Source organism: Theropithecus gelada, chromosome 6 (assembly GCF_003255815.1).
Source record: "Theropithecus gelada isolate Dixy chromosome 6, Tgel_1.0, whole genome shotgun sequence".
Lineage (NCBI taxonomy): Eukaryota > Metazoa > Chordata > Mammalia > Primates > Cercopithecidae > Theropithecus > Theropithecus gelada.
Genome location: NC_037673.1, coordinates 135,398,541 through 135,416,771, shown reverse-complemented (window position 1 = coordinate 135,416,771; position 18,231 = coordinate 135,398,541). Strand labels below are relative to the sequence as shown.

General features: G+C 42.4%; 1 protein-coding gene across 2 annotated transcripts in view; it reads left to right on the top strand.

The window, feature by feature from the left end:
• SIL1 (SIL1 nucleotide exchange factor) overlaps positions 1 to 18,231 on the top strand; it is a 240,040-nt gene that overhangs the window by 162,490 nt on the left and 59,319 nt on the right. For both annotated transcript variants that reach the window (XM_025388798.1, XM_025388799.1), the window contains 2 exons: positions 4,033 to 4,224; positions 9,700 to 9,821. In XM_025388798.1, the coding sequence (XP_025244583.1) occupies positions 4,033 to 4,224; positions 9,700 to 9,821 (314 nt within the window). The remainder of the gene's footprint in view (positions 1 to 4,032; positions 4,225 to 9,699; positions 9,822 to 18,231) is intronic.

Sequence of the window (18,231 nt, the reverse complement as noted above, 5' to 3'; positions counted from 1 at the left end):
TTCAAAATAGATCATAGATTTAAATGTAAAATGTGAAACTAAGAAGAAAAAAAACTTGTAGAATGAAACAGAAAATCTTTGGAAACTAGGACCAAGTAAAGAGTTCTTATGACATGGCACCAAATGCAAGATTTATAAAAGAAAAAATTGATAAATTGGACTTCATCAAAATTAAAATGTTTTGTTTTGTGAGATACCCTGTTAAGATGATCGGAAGATAAACTACTGGAAGGAAATATTTGCGTATCATATACCAGCAGTCCTCATTTTATGTTATATGGAATTGTAAAAATGTGCACACTGAAACTATGCAAAACAATCTTGATATAATCAAGGGAAAAATTATGATTGTTCCATGATCCTTAAACTGTTTTGCCAGATATTAAAACAACTACATTGCTATTGGTTTTAAGTATATATAGAAATGGAAAAGCAATACTAATATTTATTTAGTACACTGTAATTTAAAACTTTTAGAATTATGCCGGGCGCAATGGCTCACACCTGCAATCCTAGCACTTTGGGAGGATCACTTGATTCTAGGAGTTTGAGACTAGCCTGGGCAACATAGCCCAGAAATGGTCTATGTTTTCTACAAATAAAAAAAGTATTTTTCTACAAAAAAAAAAAATTTTCTTTCTTTCTTTCTTTCTTTCTTTCTTTCTTTCTTTCTTTCTTTCTTTCTTTCTTTCTTTCTCTCTCTCTCTCTCTCTCTCTCTCCCTCTTTCTTTCTTTCTTTCTTTCTTTCTTTCTTTCTTTCTTTCTTTCTTTCTTTCTTTCTTTCTTTTCTTTCTTTCTTTTCTTTCTTTCTTTCTTTCTTCTTTCTGACAGGGTCTCTGTCACCCAGGTTGGAGTGCAATGGCAGGATTACAGCTCAAGTGATCCTCCCACCTCAGCCTCCCGGCTGGCTGGGACTACAGGTGTGTGCCACCATGCCACACCAAAAATACAATTTTTTTTTTTTTTTTTTGAGACAGTCTTGCTCTGTCACCCACACAGGAGTACAGTGGTGTGATCTTGGCTCACTGCAGCCTCCGCCTCCCAGGTTCAAGTGATTCTTCTGCCCCAGCCTCCCAAGTTACAGGTGTGTGCCACCATGCCTGGCTCATTTTTGTATTTTTATTAGAGAAGGGGTTTCATCTTCTTTCTAGTTTCACCTTCTCTAGTTGGCTAGACTGTTGAACTCCTAGCCTCAAGTGATTCGCCTGCCTCGACCCCCAAAGTGCTGAGATTACAGGCATGAGCCATTGCGCCTGGCCAAAAAATTCAAATAATTTTTGTGTTTTTTGTAGGTATGGGTTTTCGCCATGTTGCCCAGGCTGGTCTCGAACTCCTGTCTCAAGCGATCCACCCACCTCAGCCTCCCAGAGTGCTGACATTACAGATGTGGGCCACCACACCCAGCCAATTTTTTAGTTTTCTGTGTGACTTGTGCCCGTAGTCCACTCAGGCTGAGGTGGGAGGATCACTTGAGTCCAGGAGGGTGAGACTGCAGTGAGCTGTGATTGTACCATCGCACTTCAACCTGAGCAATAGAGCGAGACCCTGACTCCAAAAAAAAATATGAGATAGAACAAGCATCTTTTCTCTCTTGGCTAATTATCATACTTCTTTCTAAGTATGGATGAGCCTCCAACATTTCACCCTTTGTACTTTCAATGTTGTGAAATTTCTCAGAGAGTTCCTGTAATGTGAAGTTTTTTGCCAGTCTCATTTCATCCTTTTTATCACTTTCCTAATTTGTGTCTGTAAGTTTGCCTTTGCTAAGTTCCTCTGTCTGCACATCTAGAGCTTATCAAACAGTGGCAGTGTTAACATTCCCACCGTCAACCATCTCTTCTATAACTCCATGTACATTCAATTCAAATTTCATTGCCAAAGTTACCACCTTTCATTTATTTGCTGCACTTTCATCTTTGCTGGCCAGTTCTCTTTTTTAAAAAATAGAATTTAAACAATATAAGTACAGATGGAGTCTCATGTATTGCCCAGGCTGGTCTGGAACGCCTGAGCTCAAGTTGTCCACCTGCCTTGGCCTCCCAATGTTCTGGAATTACAGGCATGAGCCACGGTATATATAACATTTTTTAAATGCCAGAATTATAAAGATGGAGAACAAATTAGTGACAACCAGGGCACAGGGACATAAGAGAATAGAATGGGAGGATAAAGTATAGCTATAAAGGAGTAGCACATAGTAGATTATGTGATTGTGGTGGGACAGTTCTCTAGCATGATTGTTCTGGTAGTTATACAAGTCTACATCTCAGGTAAAATTACATAGAGTGACACACACACACACATACATGTAAATGAGTACATGTAAAAACTGGTGAAATCTGAACAAGGTGTTTAGTTAACAGTATGGTACCTGTGTCCTTTTCTTACTTTTGACATTGTAATATCCTTATGTAAAATGTTAACATTGAGGGAAGCTGGACGAAGGGTACATGACAGTCTCTATACTATTTTTGTTATTTCCTGGGAATTTATAATTATTTCAAAGTAAAAGGTTTTTTTTGTTTTGTTTTGTTTTTTTGAGATGGAGTCTTGCTCTGTCGCTCAGGCTGGAATGCAGTGGCGCAATCTCGGCTCACTGCAGCTTCCACCTCCTGGGTTCAAGCGATTCTCCTGCCTCAGCCTCCTGAGTCACGGGGGATTACAGGTGCCCGCCACCATGCCCAGCTAAGTTTTGTATTTTTAGTAGAGATGGGGTTTTACTATATTGGTCAGGCTGGTCTGGAACTCCTGACGTCATGGTCTGTCTGCCTCAGCCTACCAAAGTGCTGGGATTATAGGCATGAGCCACTGTGCCTGGCCAAAAAGTTTTTTTTTAAGGCCTTCTTGAGAGTCAGGCACACATAGTTTTTGTGAGACAGATGTCACTAGTTTCTTATTGTGCTCACTTGCCTATCATCTCACAGCTCTGGAAAGTGACTCAGCCTTCCCAGACCTCTTTGCTTGGCTTTGGCAGCCATCCAGAGACCTCTAGCTGGGTGCAGGGAGAGCATCTCATGTTGTTTTAGCCCAGAGAATCAGGATGTGGCGCCCCATGGATGTGATTGCTCCGCTAGGAGCTTGGTCTTTTTTAAGAGAGGCTGATTCATTTCTTTGGTTGGTGTTTCTATGGAGTGCTTATAACTGGGGAGAAAAACCCATAGGTAATAGATGAGCAATTTGGAGCTGACAGCTGTTCATCATCCGGCTTTTTATAAATATCTGTGCCTTTTAATTTTTCTTGGAAGACAGATACATAAACCACCGTGACTTTTCAGACTCTCTTTATAGGCACTATCCTCTCAAATTGGGAAGAAAACAGTATAAAATGTTTAATTAAAGTCTTTTATTCACCTCTAATGTAACTTCGTTTTAAAATTTTTATATGTGAGTGGGGTGGGGAGGGATTGAGAGAAAATTGTTCGAGATTCGAGTATAGTACATATAGTAATTTAGCCATATCAAACAGTTGAACAAATTGTACACCTGTGGTTAGATTGACAGTAATGACAGTGATTTAATTTTCATCAGCAAATTGCTCCTGCTCTGACAGCTCTTACCCATAGTTTTCTATGTCCAAGTTTCCCTAAAATGTTGTCGGGTTGGGTAGGGCAAGGCCAAGATAGTCTATGCTTGTGAAAAGTGGAGAAGCAGGGTGTGGGTTATTCTAGCTTAGGTCTCAGCTGTTTCATGTGCGGTTTGGGGTTGAAGATGAACTTGCATTAGTTCCCCTTAACTCAGTGGTTGTGACAAGAAGCCTTTCTATTCTTCCTGAACATTGGAAATCGGACTTGAATAAGTGAACCTTGGAACATCTTGAGTGTGGTTTTTAGAGCAGAGGCCTATATAGGTAGACTTTGAGGGCTCTCTTCTCTGGGCATCTTAGAAAGTGTTAGTATTTTTGATAGTGTAGATTAAAGAACACTGTGAGTCTTGGAACAGCAGTTTTTTGGGGATGGGCATCCATGGTAGACCACAGACATCTTGGGGAGATGTCTCCAACCATTTTAATCATCTCTTTGCTGCTCTCCTTAGGCAAGGCAGGCTGAGGTAAAGCGGCTCTTCCGCCCCATTGAGGAACTGAAGAAAGACTTTGATGAGCTGAATGTTGTCATTGAGACTGACATGCAGATCATGGTACGGCTGATCAACAAGTTCAATAGTTCCAGCTCCAGTTTGGAAGAGAAGATTGCTGCGCTCTTTGATCTTGAATATTATGTCCATCAGGTACTGTATTTCTTCATCCATAAGTCAGACTTTTAACAGCTCCAAAAATAAATCCCCCCTCCCTAAACCCTGAGAAAATAGCATCAGCATCTTTAGTTCTCTCCCAGAGCACAGACTATTTTTAATCTAGGCTTATTGTCTTTCGTAGTAAGATACAGTCTTAGAGGCTAGAGCCAACCTCTTTTTCTTTTTTTGTCTGAGTCGGAGTCTCACTCGGTCGCCCAGCCTGGAGTTCAGTGGCACAATCTCGGCTCACTGCAACCTCCACCTCCTGGGTTCAAGCTATTCTCCTGCCTCAGCCTTCCAAGCAACTGGGATTACAGGTGTGCACCACCATGCCCAGCTAATTTTTTGTATTTTTAATAGAGACAGGGTTTCACTATGTTGACCAGGCTGGTCTTGAACTCCTAACCTCAAGTGATCCACCCACCTTGTCCTCCCAAAGTGCTGGGATTATAGGCATGAGCCACCATGCCTGGCCAGCCAACCTCTTTTTCAACCTCTTTACCTTCTTTAGTACCTCTGAGGGTACTGCAGAGATAAAATAGACATAGTCCTTGTTATGTAGCGTATAGCCTGGAAGAGGAAGTAACTGAATAATGAACAATTGAACAAATTAATTAAATAATATAATTTAAGATTGTAATGAGGGCTCCAGAGGGTGATGTCTTAGAGCCTAGTCATGGACAATAAAGGAGGCTTCTCAGAGGATGTGACATTTAGGCCGAGTGTTATAGGATGATTGGGGTTGGCCGGGTGAAGAGGGGGTACTAGAGCAGGAGATGGCAAACTACTGCCCATAGGTCAAATCTGGCCCAACACCTCCTTTCCTAAATAAACTTTTATTGGGGTACAGCGACCCCTATTTGTTCATGCATTGTTTATTGCTATTTTTATGCTACAATGACATAATTGAGTAGTTGTGACAGAGACCATATGGCTCACAAAGTCAAAAATATTTACTACCAGGCCCTTTAGAAAAAGTTTGCCAACCCTTAGATTAGAGCATTCCAGCTAGAGGAAACAACATGTGCAGAGATTCTAGGGCAGGGAAGAGCTTGGTGAGATTGAGGGCCTGGAAAAGATTGGAGTGACTGGAGCACATGGCCTGGAGGGGAACACAGATGAAGTGGGAAGGTTTGGGGGTTGGAGAGGTGAGGTTGGAGATACCATGCTCTTTATGACTTTAGCCTTGATCCTAAGAACCATTGAAGAGTTTGAAGCAGGGAAGCAACTGATCAGACTTATAATAACTAATATTTGTTGAGTGTTATTACATATCAGGCACTGCTTCAGGTGCTCTGTACACATTAATTCATTGACTTCCGTGGCTTCCCTATGAGTATGTACCACTATTAATCCCATTTTGTAACCGAGGAAAATGAGGCACAGAGAGATTATGTAATTGCTCAAGATCATCCAGCCTAGTGAGTGGTAAAGCTGAAATTTGCAGTAAGCTCTGTCTGACCCTAAACTCTGTGCTCTAAAACTTTTGGCCACTCTGTTTCTCAAAGGCAACTGGTACCTTTTGAATTAAGCTCAAAAGGTGGAGCTAACGACGAGCCAATAAAAGCCACTGATTTAGTCAGTAAATAAATAAAGTGTCTGCTAACTCCCAGGCACTGTTCTAGGCACTTGAGATACGTCTGTGAACAAAATTAGGGCTTAACCTTCTAGCAGAAGCAGATAGACAAACATAAGAAAGAAGTAATTATAAGTAATATGTTTGTAGGTGATAAATATTGTAGAAATATAAAAACTACGGTGAGATTGGAACTGGCAGCATTGAGAAGGGGCATCTCTGGCTGGAGGAACAGCAAGTGCAGGAGCCCGGTGGTGGGAACATGCCTAGCGTGTTTGAATCAGCTGGAGCTGAGAGTGGGCAGTGGAGAAGTAGATGGAGCTCAGAGAGATAATGGGAGGAAGAATATAGAGGGCCTGTAGGCCATGGAAAAAAGTGAACTTGGATATTATTGAAGGATATTGAGCAGAAGAATGACGTGATGTGACTGACTTTTAAAAGGATTCCTCCAGCTGCTGTGTTGAGAATTAGACTGCAGGTGGGGGGCTTGGTAGAAGCAGAGACCATATAGGAGGCTATTGCAGTAATCCAGACTAGGGACAACAGTGGCCCAGGAGGCTGTGTAATCATAATCAAAGGCTTGTTTGAGATCCTTGTCAAGACATAGATCCTCAATGTCCTCCCATGCACGACAGCGCCCTTGTTCTCTGTAAACTGGGCTAAAACACATGCTTTCTTCCTTTAGGATTTTGCCAGCTTCTGTGGTGAAAGAGGATGAGTATGCACTGTGTCCGTAGGAATTATGGGGCAGCTTCTTCATCTTCTTTCTCTGCTCATAACTCTTTCTCAGGCCTCAAATAGCAGGACTCTGATCCTCTTAGAGAAAAAAAAATGAACCTCGGTTCTCATTCCCCTTGCCAGTCTTACTCTCCAGGGTAAAAACCAAAAACTCCAACAGCTTTTCCATTAGAGATATTTAAAGGATTAAGGATACAAGGGGTTATTTGCCAACTCAGTCCTCCTTTGATGTTGACAGCTTCTATTTTTTCTCATCTTAACATATTGGGATGAATCTTTAGGTATCAGGTCACCATGGGCTCTTGCACATGAAACACCAAAATGACCAGAGAGCTTATCATACCTGGAAGGGCGTGAGTCCACAGGAGGCTTGGGCTAGCATTGCCCTAACAAAGTTTTTTGTTTTCCCTTGTAGGCCCTTTGTCACTTGGCAGTGTCTTCCCTAAGGTGACATCCCCATTCTGCTTTCACAGGCCATCTCACCAGACCCATCTTAAGGTCATCCCAAAATCAGTCCCTGGCAGAAGCCAAATTTGTCTTTTGGCAGAGAAATGTTCTGGATCATTGGTATTTTGATTGGAAGGGCTGGTGCATCAAGCTGCCATGCAGCGGTGTTAAGCTGTGGTTTCACTGGGGGATTAAGTAGGACACAACTCGGTCCAAGTCCTGGTTGTGATGGGGGCTTGGGGTGATGTAGTACTAGCTTTAAGGAAGATGGCACTTTCCTAGCCAGGAACTTCCCCAGTCCCTTCGCATTCTAGACTCACTGAATGGTGGTTTGAGGAGCTGTAGGCTCCAAGGACCCAAACCAGGTCTGCCAGGCTTCCTCGCAGCCATATTTGAATTATTAAACGGGATATGTGAAAAGCAAAACCTTGTGTGTGGAAAACAGATGGTGAGTTATTTATGAGGAGCAGCCTCCATCCACCCCATCTACCTGGGGCAGTATATTTGCCTTCTCCCAGGTGTCTCCTCAGCTATGTGCCACCATTTCTCCCCTTCGCTGTTTCCTGTTCTCTCATTGTCTTGTCAGTGCCCTGCTTCTTTCCTTTCCTCCAGGGTGTTGACATAGTTCCCTCCTGCACTCCCTCCTCCTCTTCATCTCTGCCTGTCCCACCCCACCCCGAAGGCAGCCTGAGAACAGTTTTGGCCCCAGACCCAGATGGGAAGCTGTGGACCTGGGCTGTGGTCATGGTTTCTCCTATATGTCACCAGGGAGGGTCCAGCTTTTGATGTGCCCTGGGCAGAATGAATCGTTTCTTCCTCACTGTTAGTGAAATAAATCATGAGAAAACATCCCCAAAAGGCTGAAGTGCTTATATAAATGTCGGCATTTCTATCATGCTGAATTATCATTGTAGTAATAATAGATAAACTGACTCTAGAACAGAAGGTCCGTGACTCTGGGCTGTGTTGCTTTGGAGCTGACCGAGTGGCAGCTGCTCCGCTAGGAACTCATACCAGCTTTGATAAGTGGCCATTCCAGGCATGGTATGACAGGATTCTGAGCCATAGTTTTGTATCCAGAAAACCCAGAGGAAGGACAACCAAATAATAGGCAGTGAATTCTTATATTGTAAAATCAGAGCATGTGGGGAAGGAAGGAAGGTGCTTATGTCAGCAAAACACCCAGCCCCGAGTCTCCCTAGTTAGCTGGGCTGTGGCTCAACCAGTTATTCCTGTTCATAAGAACAGTTTGGGGCAGAAAAATGGCCATGGCCTGGGGCCACATGGCAGGGCAGACTTCATGCTTACTTCACAACCTGGTTTAGCCATTACTTCGTGTCTGTGGTACCAGAGGCCCGTTCATTTTGTTGGCACAGATACCCCAGATTGCCTTTTTATTCACACTGGAGCTTTATTTCAGGAACATTCTTTTCTGATCAAATTCATACTCATCAATGCAACAGTTATTCATTGAGCACCTAACCATATGCTCAGCACCGTCCTAGTCCCTGGAGCTACAAGCGTGGACAGACAGACAAAACCCCTGCTCTCATGGAGATGCCATCCAAATGTGTATGAATGATCTTTCAAGTGGCAACAACAGGCTAGGCCACCACAAAACACTAGCAGAGTCAAATACCAATCCTCACACTTGATTTCCCTGTCAGAGTCCTCTCCTAGTTCAGAGAGGCAAGGACGCGGTTGGGAAGGGGCCTTGTGGAATCTGGAGGAGAAAAATGGGTAGCAGCCACTGTTGTTGGGCTTCAGCTTCCTGAGTTTTCCTCATGATTGATAGAGTGGGATTAGCATGTGGGCAAGATGCAGCCTTTGTGGCAGCAAAGATATATTCAAGGGAGACTGTAGCAGGTACATGTAGAAACAGGATCCAGTGACCTTTCTGAGGAAAGCGAATCGTCTTGTTCTAGGTACTAATAAACCGTGGGTAATGAGATCCCCTGTAGAGGAAAAGAGAGAATCTGGACTTGGGGATTTGGTGCTTAAATGATAGCCTAGACCAGTGCTGCTGAATAGAACTTTATGTAATGATAGAAATGTTCTGCACTGTCTGATACATAGCCACTAGCCAGTAGCACAGGCTTAGACGAAAGCCTTTGGGAGAGTGATTTTCTTGCATATTTTATCATGAATGTCTTCAGATGCAGTCAACCTGAGATGCAAGAGAAAGGTACTTTTGTTATTCCCCTCCCCAGCACTCTTACAGCAACCCCCCTCCCAACAACAGGGCTCCTTTTCTAGTCCCTAGCTTCTAATTTAAAATCAGCTTAAAAAAATCTGCCTCCACTGTCCCCATTGGGATTGGACATCAACAGGAAGCATGGCACCGTTTAGTGGTGCTGATGACGCCAGATTCTTTGTGTTAACAGCTTGTACATTAGGAGTAAGCTTTATGACTCATTACGATATTAGAATTTTCCAGGACATGTTTGGCATAAGCAATAGCTAGGTGTCATTTCCGCTGATTCCCACGCAGGTGCTCATCAATCATGTTAGATGAATTAGGAGTTCTCAAATTTAACAGTATTAAAAAATTGGTTTTTACAAGCCTTTTCTTAGTTAGTCAAAAAGGCCATTTTTGCTTGTTCCATGGCTTTTTAATTTGTTTTTGAATAGTCACCAAAAGAAAGGCTCTAAGAAGAGCTTTCCTTTCCCTGATGGCTATGCTGTACTAAGCAGTGGCTCTGTTGCAGATGGACAATGCGCAGGACCTGCTTTCCTTTGGTGGTCTTCAAGTGGTGATCAATGGGCTGAACAGCACAGAGCCCCTCGTGAAGGAATATGCTGCGTTTGTGCTGGGGGCTGCCTTTTCCAGGTGAGCAGTGTAATGGACATCCCATTGGCCAGAATTGCTTGGCCTGATCTGCTTGGAAGAAGGGTACACTTGAATGTGCCTGTTTCTACTGACATTTCAGTGTAATCTCAATGAAACTAGAGTAAAATTTGATTCTGCCCTTATTCCAAGTAGATAGGAATTTTTACCCATGTTGTCACCATCTGTTACTCTCTGTTCCCCCATCTTATGTATATGGACATTTAATAACACATCTTAGGTCACATTCTCCGTTTTATTCAAAGCTCATAAAAAGTTAGACCAACTATAAATAGTAGAGAGGGAGGGGGATAAACAAGAGTAGATAGAGTAGATCTTTTGGCAGTAAAGCTACATCTAGTAATGACAAATGATGAGCCTGAACAAGGGGGTGCTTTCAGGGAGGAATGTGTCTTGCCCTAGTTGTCTGGAACCAATGTACATGTGGTCAGGTTATCGCACTCTCTAGGTTGGGAATTGTTGAGAATTTCAGTTAGTCTGGCTTGTGATGGAAGACTGATAAGGCAAGAGGAGTGGGGAGGTAGCATCTCAAAAGAGTAGATGCCAAAAGATATGTAGGTACCACATCATTCTACACCGCCTGCAAAGGTCAAGATGTCTGCATGCTGCAATTGGCTGTTGGAGCTATTGTTCCTCCCAGTTTTGAAAATCTGCTCTTAGGACCATTTGTGCCTTTAAAACAGGAACAAATATTCCGATTCTTGCTGCAAGGGCATGGGTAGAGGCTATTAGATGCTTAGATGCAGGTCACGATGTTACAGGAGAAAAGCTATTCTGAACATATTTACCATTATAGGCTTTGTTTCTAAAAGATTTCCTTTGTGCTTTATCTGTGCTTGTTTTTTAAATCAGAATTTCAGTCTGATGCTCTCTCACTCTGACAGGAATTCAGCATATTTTCTTAGTAAGTTGAAGGGCAGAGCTGGGAAAGCTGGAGGAGTTGTTCCGTGAGGAGAGGCACTGCCGGCCTTTGTTTCTCTTATCACCACTCTGCCTGGATCTTCAAGCCCGGGCTCCCTGTGTTGGTGGTGTTGACAGTCAAGGCTCTGGCCTCCAGGGCAACTCCACCTCCCTTGGTCTCACCTCCCAGAGCCATAGTCTCCCAGGAAGCCCAGGGAAATCTCCTCCTGTGCAGCCACTGGAAAGATGGAAAATCTGCATATTTGATGTTAGTAGCTGCGGTTTCAGTCATGAGGAAGTCCAAGAAATCCAGGGTCTTAGCCTTATAAGACTTTAGAGACTTGAGAACTTACTAAAGCTCACTTTTTATTTCTCAGGCCAGAAAAGAACTAAATCCAACATTATTAACCTCTCCCCAGACCCTTTTTGGAAATCTTTGCCTTACTCCTGAGTACTTTTATTCTACCTTTAATATTAACAAATTATCCTATATGTCCCTTGCCATTGCTTCTGGAAATACATTTCTTGGGGGGAAACTGTGTAGCATTTTCATGTCATATCCTAGTTAAAGGGGACTAATTAAGTGACTTGAGAAACATGCGTTGGGCTTGCTTTGCCGACCTGTAACTCACCAAGGGACTGTGCCAATGTGTGGTGTTATTAAGACTTTTCTGTGATTGTATTAGCTTAAGACCATGTTAACATTTATGCAGCATCAACTAAAATTTAAATAGAGATAAATATAAAATTTTGCAATTTAGTGTTTTGGTGGCAAGCAAACTGCTGTATTCAGAATGTTCTAGCTGGGTTTTTGATGGCTCACTGGAGGGCTGTTACCGTGACAGCACGGTATGGAGCCAGAGCTTTTGGAAGCCAACAGCAGGCTCCCAAACACTGTGGAAATGTCAATGTTTTCTGCAAAGAGGAACCTGATGTAAGGTAAGGATATTTCTACACGGAGAGGTAGGTTTCAGTACTCTAGTTTGATATTCATCATTTACTCTTCATGTCTTAAGTATTGGCTCTGCATCTCTCTAACCACTTCTAGTATACAGGTGTGTATACACCTGCCACACATGTGCACAAATACACAACACAGTGATGGGATGAGCTTGCTGATTATCAAGAGGGTATTCAGCGGGTAGTGAGCACTCTGGAATCATGGACTCCCAGCACTGGGGATAGTATCTGGAAGATACTCTTTCTAGTTTTCTGCTGATGGGCAAGAATACTGCTAAGTGAGTCCAGATGTTTGGGTATTTAGGAGGATTAGGCAGACCACTGGACCTACAGTCAATCTAGTTTCAAGTTTAGTTTCTGCCATTTCCTATCTGTGTGCCCGTGGGCAACCTTTCTAAGCCTCACCTTTTTCTTTTGTTAACAGGGAACATTAATAGGTGTTCTCTGCATTTCATAAAGTTGAGTGAGTGTCAAATAATATACAATGACCTGTGAAAATGGTTGTAAAGCACCTGTCAGTGACAAGGTGGTATCAACATCATCCCCCTCATTGGGATGTGTCCTTTATACTATGAGTTTCTGCTATAGAAATTCTTATTTCTTTTCTTTCTACAATAAAAACTTTTATCCTCCTCATTTTCTCTTCTGTTAAGATGCTTATATTCTACCATGTATCTCTTGGTACTAATCTTTTTTTTTTTTTGAGGCAGGGTCTCATTCTTTCGCTCAGGCTGGAGTACAGTGGCCCGATCTCGGCTCACTGCAACCTCCGCCTCCTGGGCTCAGGTGATCCTTCCACCTCAGCCACCTCTGTAGCTGGGACTACAGGTATGCAGCACCACACCTGGCTAATTTTTATAATTTTTATAATTTTTGTAGAGACAATTTTCACCATGTTGTCCAGGCCAGTCTCGAACTCCTGGGCTCAAGCAATCTGTCTGTGTTGGCCTCCCAAAGTACTGGGCTTACAGGCGTGAGCCACTGTGTCCGGTCTCTTATTGCTAATCTGCTGCTTCATTGAGGGTATTTATTTGCCTGCTTGGGTTAATTGCTTAATAAGGTTTCCACATACATTTGTGTGGATGAAGAGATCTATTTCCTGGTGTTAAACATGAAGCAATTATTCCGAGATCAAGAAGAGAGAGTTCATGTAAATGTAACTGACATGACTCCTAAATGTTACATGGTCACTGAAAGAAAGTTTATTTAAATATTATTCACACTTATATATGGGTCACACACGTTCATCTTCCTCTGTTTGTTGCACACATATAAGGCAGGTCAAGCTCTTACATAATAAGATACGCAGGGGTAGGGGTGCTGGTGCTTTTAGCAGCGTCATCTTTTTATGGTTTTTCTTTTGTCTCAAACCTGCTTTCTCCTTCTTCAAGTAAAGTACTTTCATTGGCCTTTCTGTGATGTGATTTAATCTCATGATGGCACTTGTGTGTGTCTGTCTGCAGTCTGACCTACCAGGAGTCTCTGGAGTTCCAGACAAGTCATTTGTGTTTCTGTGTAAGGGGAGTCTCGAAAAGGCTTTGTGAAATTTAGAGGCCAGGGAGCCTTCTGTAATCTGGTTTTGGTTCTTAGCAAACTGGCCGCCTGCTTTTGTTTTCCTCTTAGCTGCCTATATATCTCTTTTACCTCATAGCTGTCAGGAGTTAAACTATCAAGTAACTAGTATGCTTGCCTCATGTAACACTGGCTTTGCTGTTCTTATGCCCCTGCCTCAGTCACCTGTGGAGTCCTATATCCTTCTTTAATAACCCATATTCTCATCTGCACATGTATGAATTATTATGCAATTACATGGGCTTATAAGCATTCATGTTTGCAGGACTTTTGAACTTTCCACAGTTTGCAGGATGTCATGGAACTGAAACCAGCACAAAAAGGATGTACATGTGCCATTAGTCATAGTGAGATTATGTACTCTTACAATGGATCCCCAGAACAGGATTCTGTTCTTCCCCCTTTATCCTTGGCATCTTCCTTGGAACCTCCTTGGCAGATTTTGGGTTATATATATCCCTTTATAAAATGAATGTGTTCCCCTCCCCCAACCTTGTCCCCTCTCATCTCATGCTTTGTTGGCTCTCTTAATTTCCCCAGTTGTACTCTTCCTGCTGAGCGTTTACCAATTAATTTTAACTATTTGGACCTGGGTGTGATGGCTTACGCCCATAATCCCAGCACTTTGGGAGGCCGAGGCAGGTGGATTGCTTGAGCCAGGGTTCAAGACCAACCTGGGCAACATGGTGAAACCTTGTCTCTACAAAAAATACAAAAATTAGCTGGGCATGGTAGCATGTGCCTGTGGTCCCAGCTGTGCTACTCGGGAGGCTGAGGTGGGAGGATTGCTTGAACTTAGAAAGTCAAGGCTGCAGTGAGCCATGATCGTACCATTGTACTTCAACCTAGGTGACCAAGTGAGGCCCTGTCGGAAAAAAAAAAAGAGTAGACAGAAAGGAATACAGATGAATGCACATGAGCATTAAATTAATGTACTTGAAACTACTATTCCTACAATCTGGTTTCTGTCCGTACCATCCCTGAAATTTTTCAAGAGTACTTTGTCATCACTGGCATCTTTGTGGTAGTCAAAATGTTGGCCGCCGCTTTCCTTAGGGAACTTTACCTCTTGGCTGCCATGTCATTATAGTCCCTTGGTTTGGGGATGACTGTAATTAATCACGCACTCCCCTTTTCCTTTTTTGGCAACATCATCATCTTAACTATCTTCTGTTAATAATTGTAGCTATTCACAAAGATTCCTCCAGCCTTGTCCTCCTTCTCTCTTTTCATTTTCTCCCATAATGGTCCTATCTATTCCTGTGATTTCAAATCCAACCTCACTGTGGATGACTCCAGTGTCTACATTTAAGTCCAGCCTTTTTCCTGTGGTCTTCTCCTACATTTCTACCACACTGTCTCATTGCACCTCAGACTCAAGAAAGTGGAACTCATTATTGTCTCACAAACTAGATTTTTCCTCCCACATTCTCTTTTTATCTGTTCTTCGCACTGTGATTATTGTAGTTCTCCAAGCTTGAAACTTTTGAGTGATATTTGAGTCTACTTCCTGCTTCACTTTCTCATTAACTTGGTGAACAAGTCCTGTGAATTTTAATTTCTACTATTGTTGTCTACTAGACAGTCATTCCCCATTTTTCTGGTGTTTAAGGTTTTTAGAGACAGGGTCTCATTGTGTTGCCCAGGCTGGAGTGCAGGGGCTCTTCACAGGCGTGAACATAGAGTACTACAACTCAAACTCCTGGGTTCAAGCAGTCTTCTTGCCCCAGCTTTCTGAGTGGCTGGGATTACAGGTGTGCGTCAGTGTGCCTGGTCTCCCCCTTTTTCATCTACTAAGGAACCTCGATAATGTGAGGGCAGCAATATGTTCAGGCAAAAGGTTCCCTTCTCCAGTTCTAGGAAATGAGCCATGAATGGTCTAAAACAAGCCTGGAAATCCAATTCTCTATGAATGTGTGTTAGTTTAGAGATGGCCATGTGACCCAGTTCTGACCAATGAGACATAAAGAGATATTTGCTTGGAAGCCTCTGGGAAGGATTTTGTTCTTATAATAAGATAGTAAGGAGACCCTACCCACTTCTTCCTGCCTTAACTGCAGCTGTCTTGGAGCTGCAGCAGCTGCCTTGGACCAGTGAGGTGAGAAGCACACGAATGAAAAGCCAACATGCTGAGGAGGATAATAGAGGGGAAAGACAGGAGGAGGAAACTGGGTTATTTATGGTGCAGTTTAGCCACTTTCATGATTTTGGAACCATCTACTTCCAGATTTTTCTTATGAGAGGTAATGAAATGTCTTTGTTTTTTAAAATCAGTGTTAATCATTATTCCATTACTTGCAACTGAACATATATTCATATTGATATGAATTCATTTGGATATTTCCAAAATCCCTCTCAGATCTTTTAAATTAAAAAAAAAATCTTCTTGATCTTCATAGCATTCACCTCAATTTGTGCTTAAATATCTGGTTAGTTACCTGTTTATTGTTAATATCCCTTGTTAGATAGTACTTAGGGGATAAGATCCCTTTTTTATCTTTATCCTGCTCTCTCTCTAATGTATAGCATAGGACCTAGTATTGGGTGGATGCTCAGGAAATAATTATTGAATGAATACATGAAAAACAAAGGAATAAATTGATACCTTGGAAATGAATTGTTTTTCAGAGAACATTGGAGGCTGAGTGGACAGTGCTGTTTTTATTATTAATGATGTAATCATGGATGATTCAGATACCGCACCTTGACCCTTTAAAATCTAAGGCCATGGAAATGAGTGTATAGCCCCACTGGCTGAAGGCCCAGAAAATAGGTTGGAGATTGGGATGAGGTCACACACTGGAGATGCCAATGTTTGAATAGAAGTTCAAATGTGACCCCTAAGACTTGTCTGACCTCTTGTCTCTAGTAGCTAATTTTTCCACACTCTTATAGCGACAGGAGTGGTGCTCAAGCTTTTTGCATGTGATAAACTGATTAGCATATTAACTGAGATTGGCCTAGGAAATTGGATAGTCGTAGCTCTCTTAGGCTACATTCAAAGTCTGATTACTTTTTTCAAATGGCAAATAATGACAAATGGAAAATGACCTCTGACTCTGACCAGCTATCCTGAGTACTACAGAAACTAAGCCTTCATTCTGGGGAGGGAGGCACCACTTTGCATAATACACTTGTCCCTTTAGCATTTCGGTTGAATTTGTCTTTGTAATGATGTGCCCTGCTTTGTACACATCCTCTATGTGGCTGCCTTCAGATTTTTTCAGTACTCTCACTTTCTTAATTTCTTCCCTACATAACTCTCAGTACACAAAGTTCTTTGTTTTATCTTCATCTTTATTAGCATTTGTTGTTGGACCCCTAAACTGACTCTTTTTTTTTTTTTTTTTTTTTTTGGAGACGAAGTTTCACTCTTGTTGCCTGGGCTGGAGGGCAATGGCGCGACCTTGGCTCACTGCAACCTCTGCCTCCTGGGTCCAAGTGATTCTCTTGCCTCCGCCTCCCGAGTAGCTGGGATTACAGGTGCATGCCACCACTCCCAGCTAATTTTGTATTTTTAATAGAGATGGGGTTTCTTCATGTTTGTCAGGCTGGTCTCGAACTCCCGACCTCAAGTGATCCGCCCGCCTTGGCCTCCCAAAGTGCTGGGAAAACTGACTCTTTAAAACATCTGCTTCTCTGTTGTAAGCCAGTTCTTTCATCTATTTCCTCAACAAAATTGAAGGCTTCTTGAGCATGGGAACTGGTACTCAAATCTGTAGTGCTCACAGCACCTTATAGTGGGTAAGTTTCATGTGGCTGCTTTGAACATAAATGGTCTAACACAAAAATTGAAGTCACCAAAAATTGGTGGGAGAAAGCAAGCCACCAAGAGCAAGGAGTCTTTAAATTTTTTCTATGCTTCGATTTTGTTTGATTTTTCTTCCAGTGAGTATGTATTATTTTTGTAATTAAAATTTAAATAGTGAGTGATGAAACAAAGCAAAACAGCACTGGGAGACTTCTCAATCAATCACATGGCGTGTTTCCTAAGAAATTCTCTTAGTTCAAATACCTGAAGATATTGTATTAAATATTTAAACATTTCTTTAAATGCTTAATTCAGCCAATAAACTGTAGAGCCACTGCTCTATGTAACTGCAGGGGAATTTAATAATGTCATATTCTTTATGTGGTAGCCCTGTAAGAAAGTGAGAGAAATTCTAAAGCAAATATAATGGAAAGCTCAAATCCTAAGAGATATAAAACACTGAAACTGACAGCTGACCTGGGAACATTTGCTATTCCCTAGTGGCTGTGAGCTCTTGGTTTCAACAGGAATCATAATTTTGGGGACAAGAGACAAAGCTTAGGGGCCATGAAATAATTAGAAAAGTGAAAATCTTCCACTCAAAAGGAATTATTAGGGCAAATTGGCTTTGAGTGGAAGGGAGAAATATGCCCGCAGATCTTCAGTCTGTTTCTTAAGGAAACTGAGCCTGACATGCCTTCTGAAAACAGTATAACCCCACATAGGAAGCAATCTTTTTTTTTTTTTTTGAGACGGAGTCTTGCTCTGTGCCCCAGGCTGGAGTGCAGTGGCGCGAGTGGCGCGATCTCGGCTCACTGCAAGCTCCGCCCCCTGGGTTCACGCCATTCTCCTGCCTCAGCCTCCTGAGTAGCTGGGACCACAGGTGCCTGCCACCACACCCGGCTAGTTTTTTGTATCTTTTTTAGTAGAGACGGGGTTTCACGGTGCTAGCCAGGATGGTCTCGATCTCCTGACCTCGTGATCCGCCTGCCTCGGCCTCCCAAAGTGCTGGGATTACAGACTTGAGCCACCGCGCCCGGCCAGGAAGCAATCTTGATAGAAAATCTAATCTGAATTTGAACATACTTGTAGATCTGACTTCCAATTTAAGGGAAATATTGGGGACAGGCGATATGTTCAATGATATAATAGACTTGCAATCAGCAGAGACCAGACTGTGGAAAACTGTAGAGCGGGCAAACTACTGGA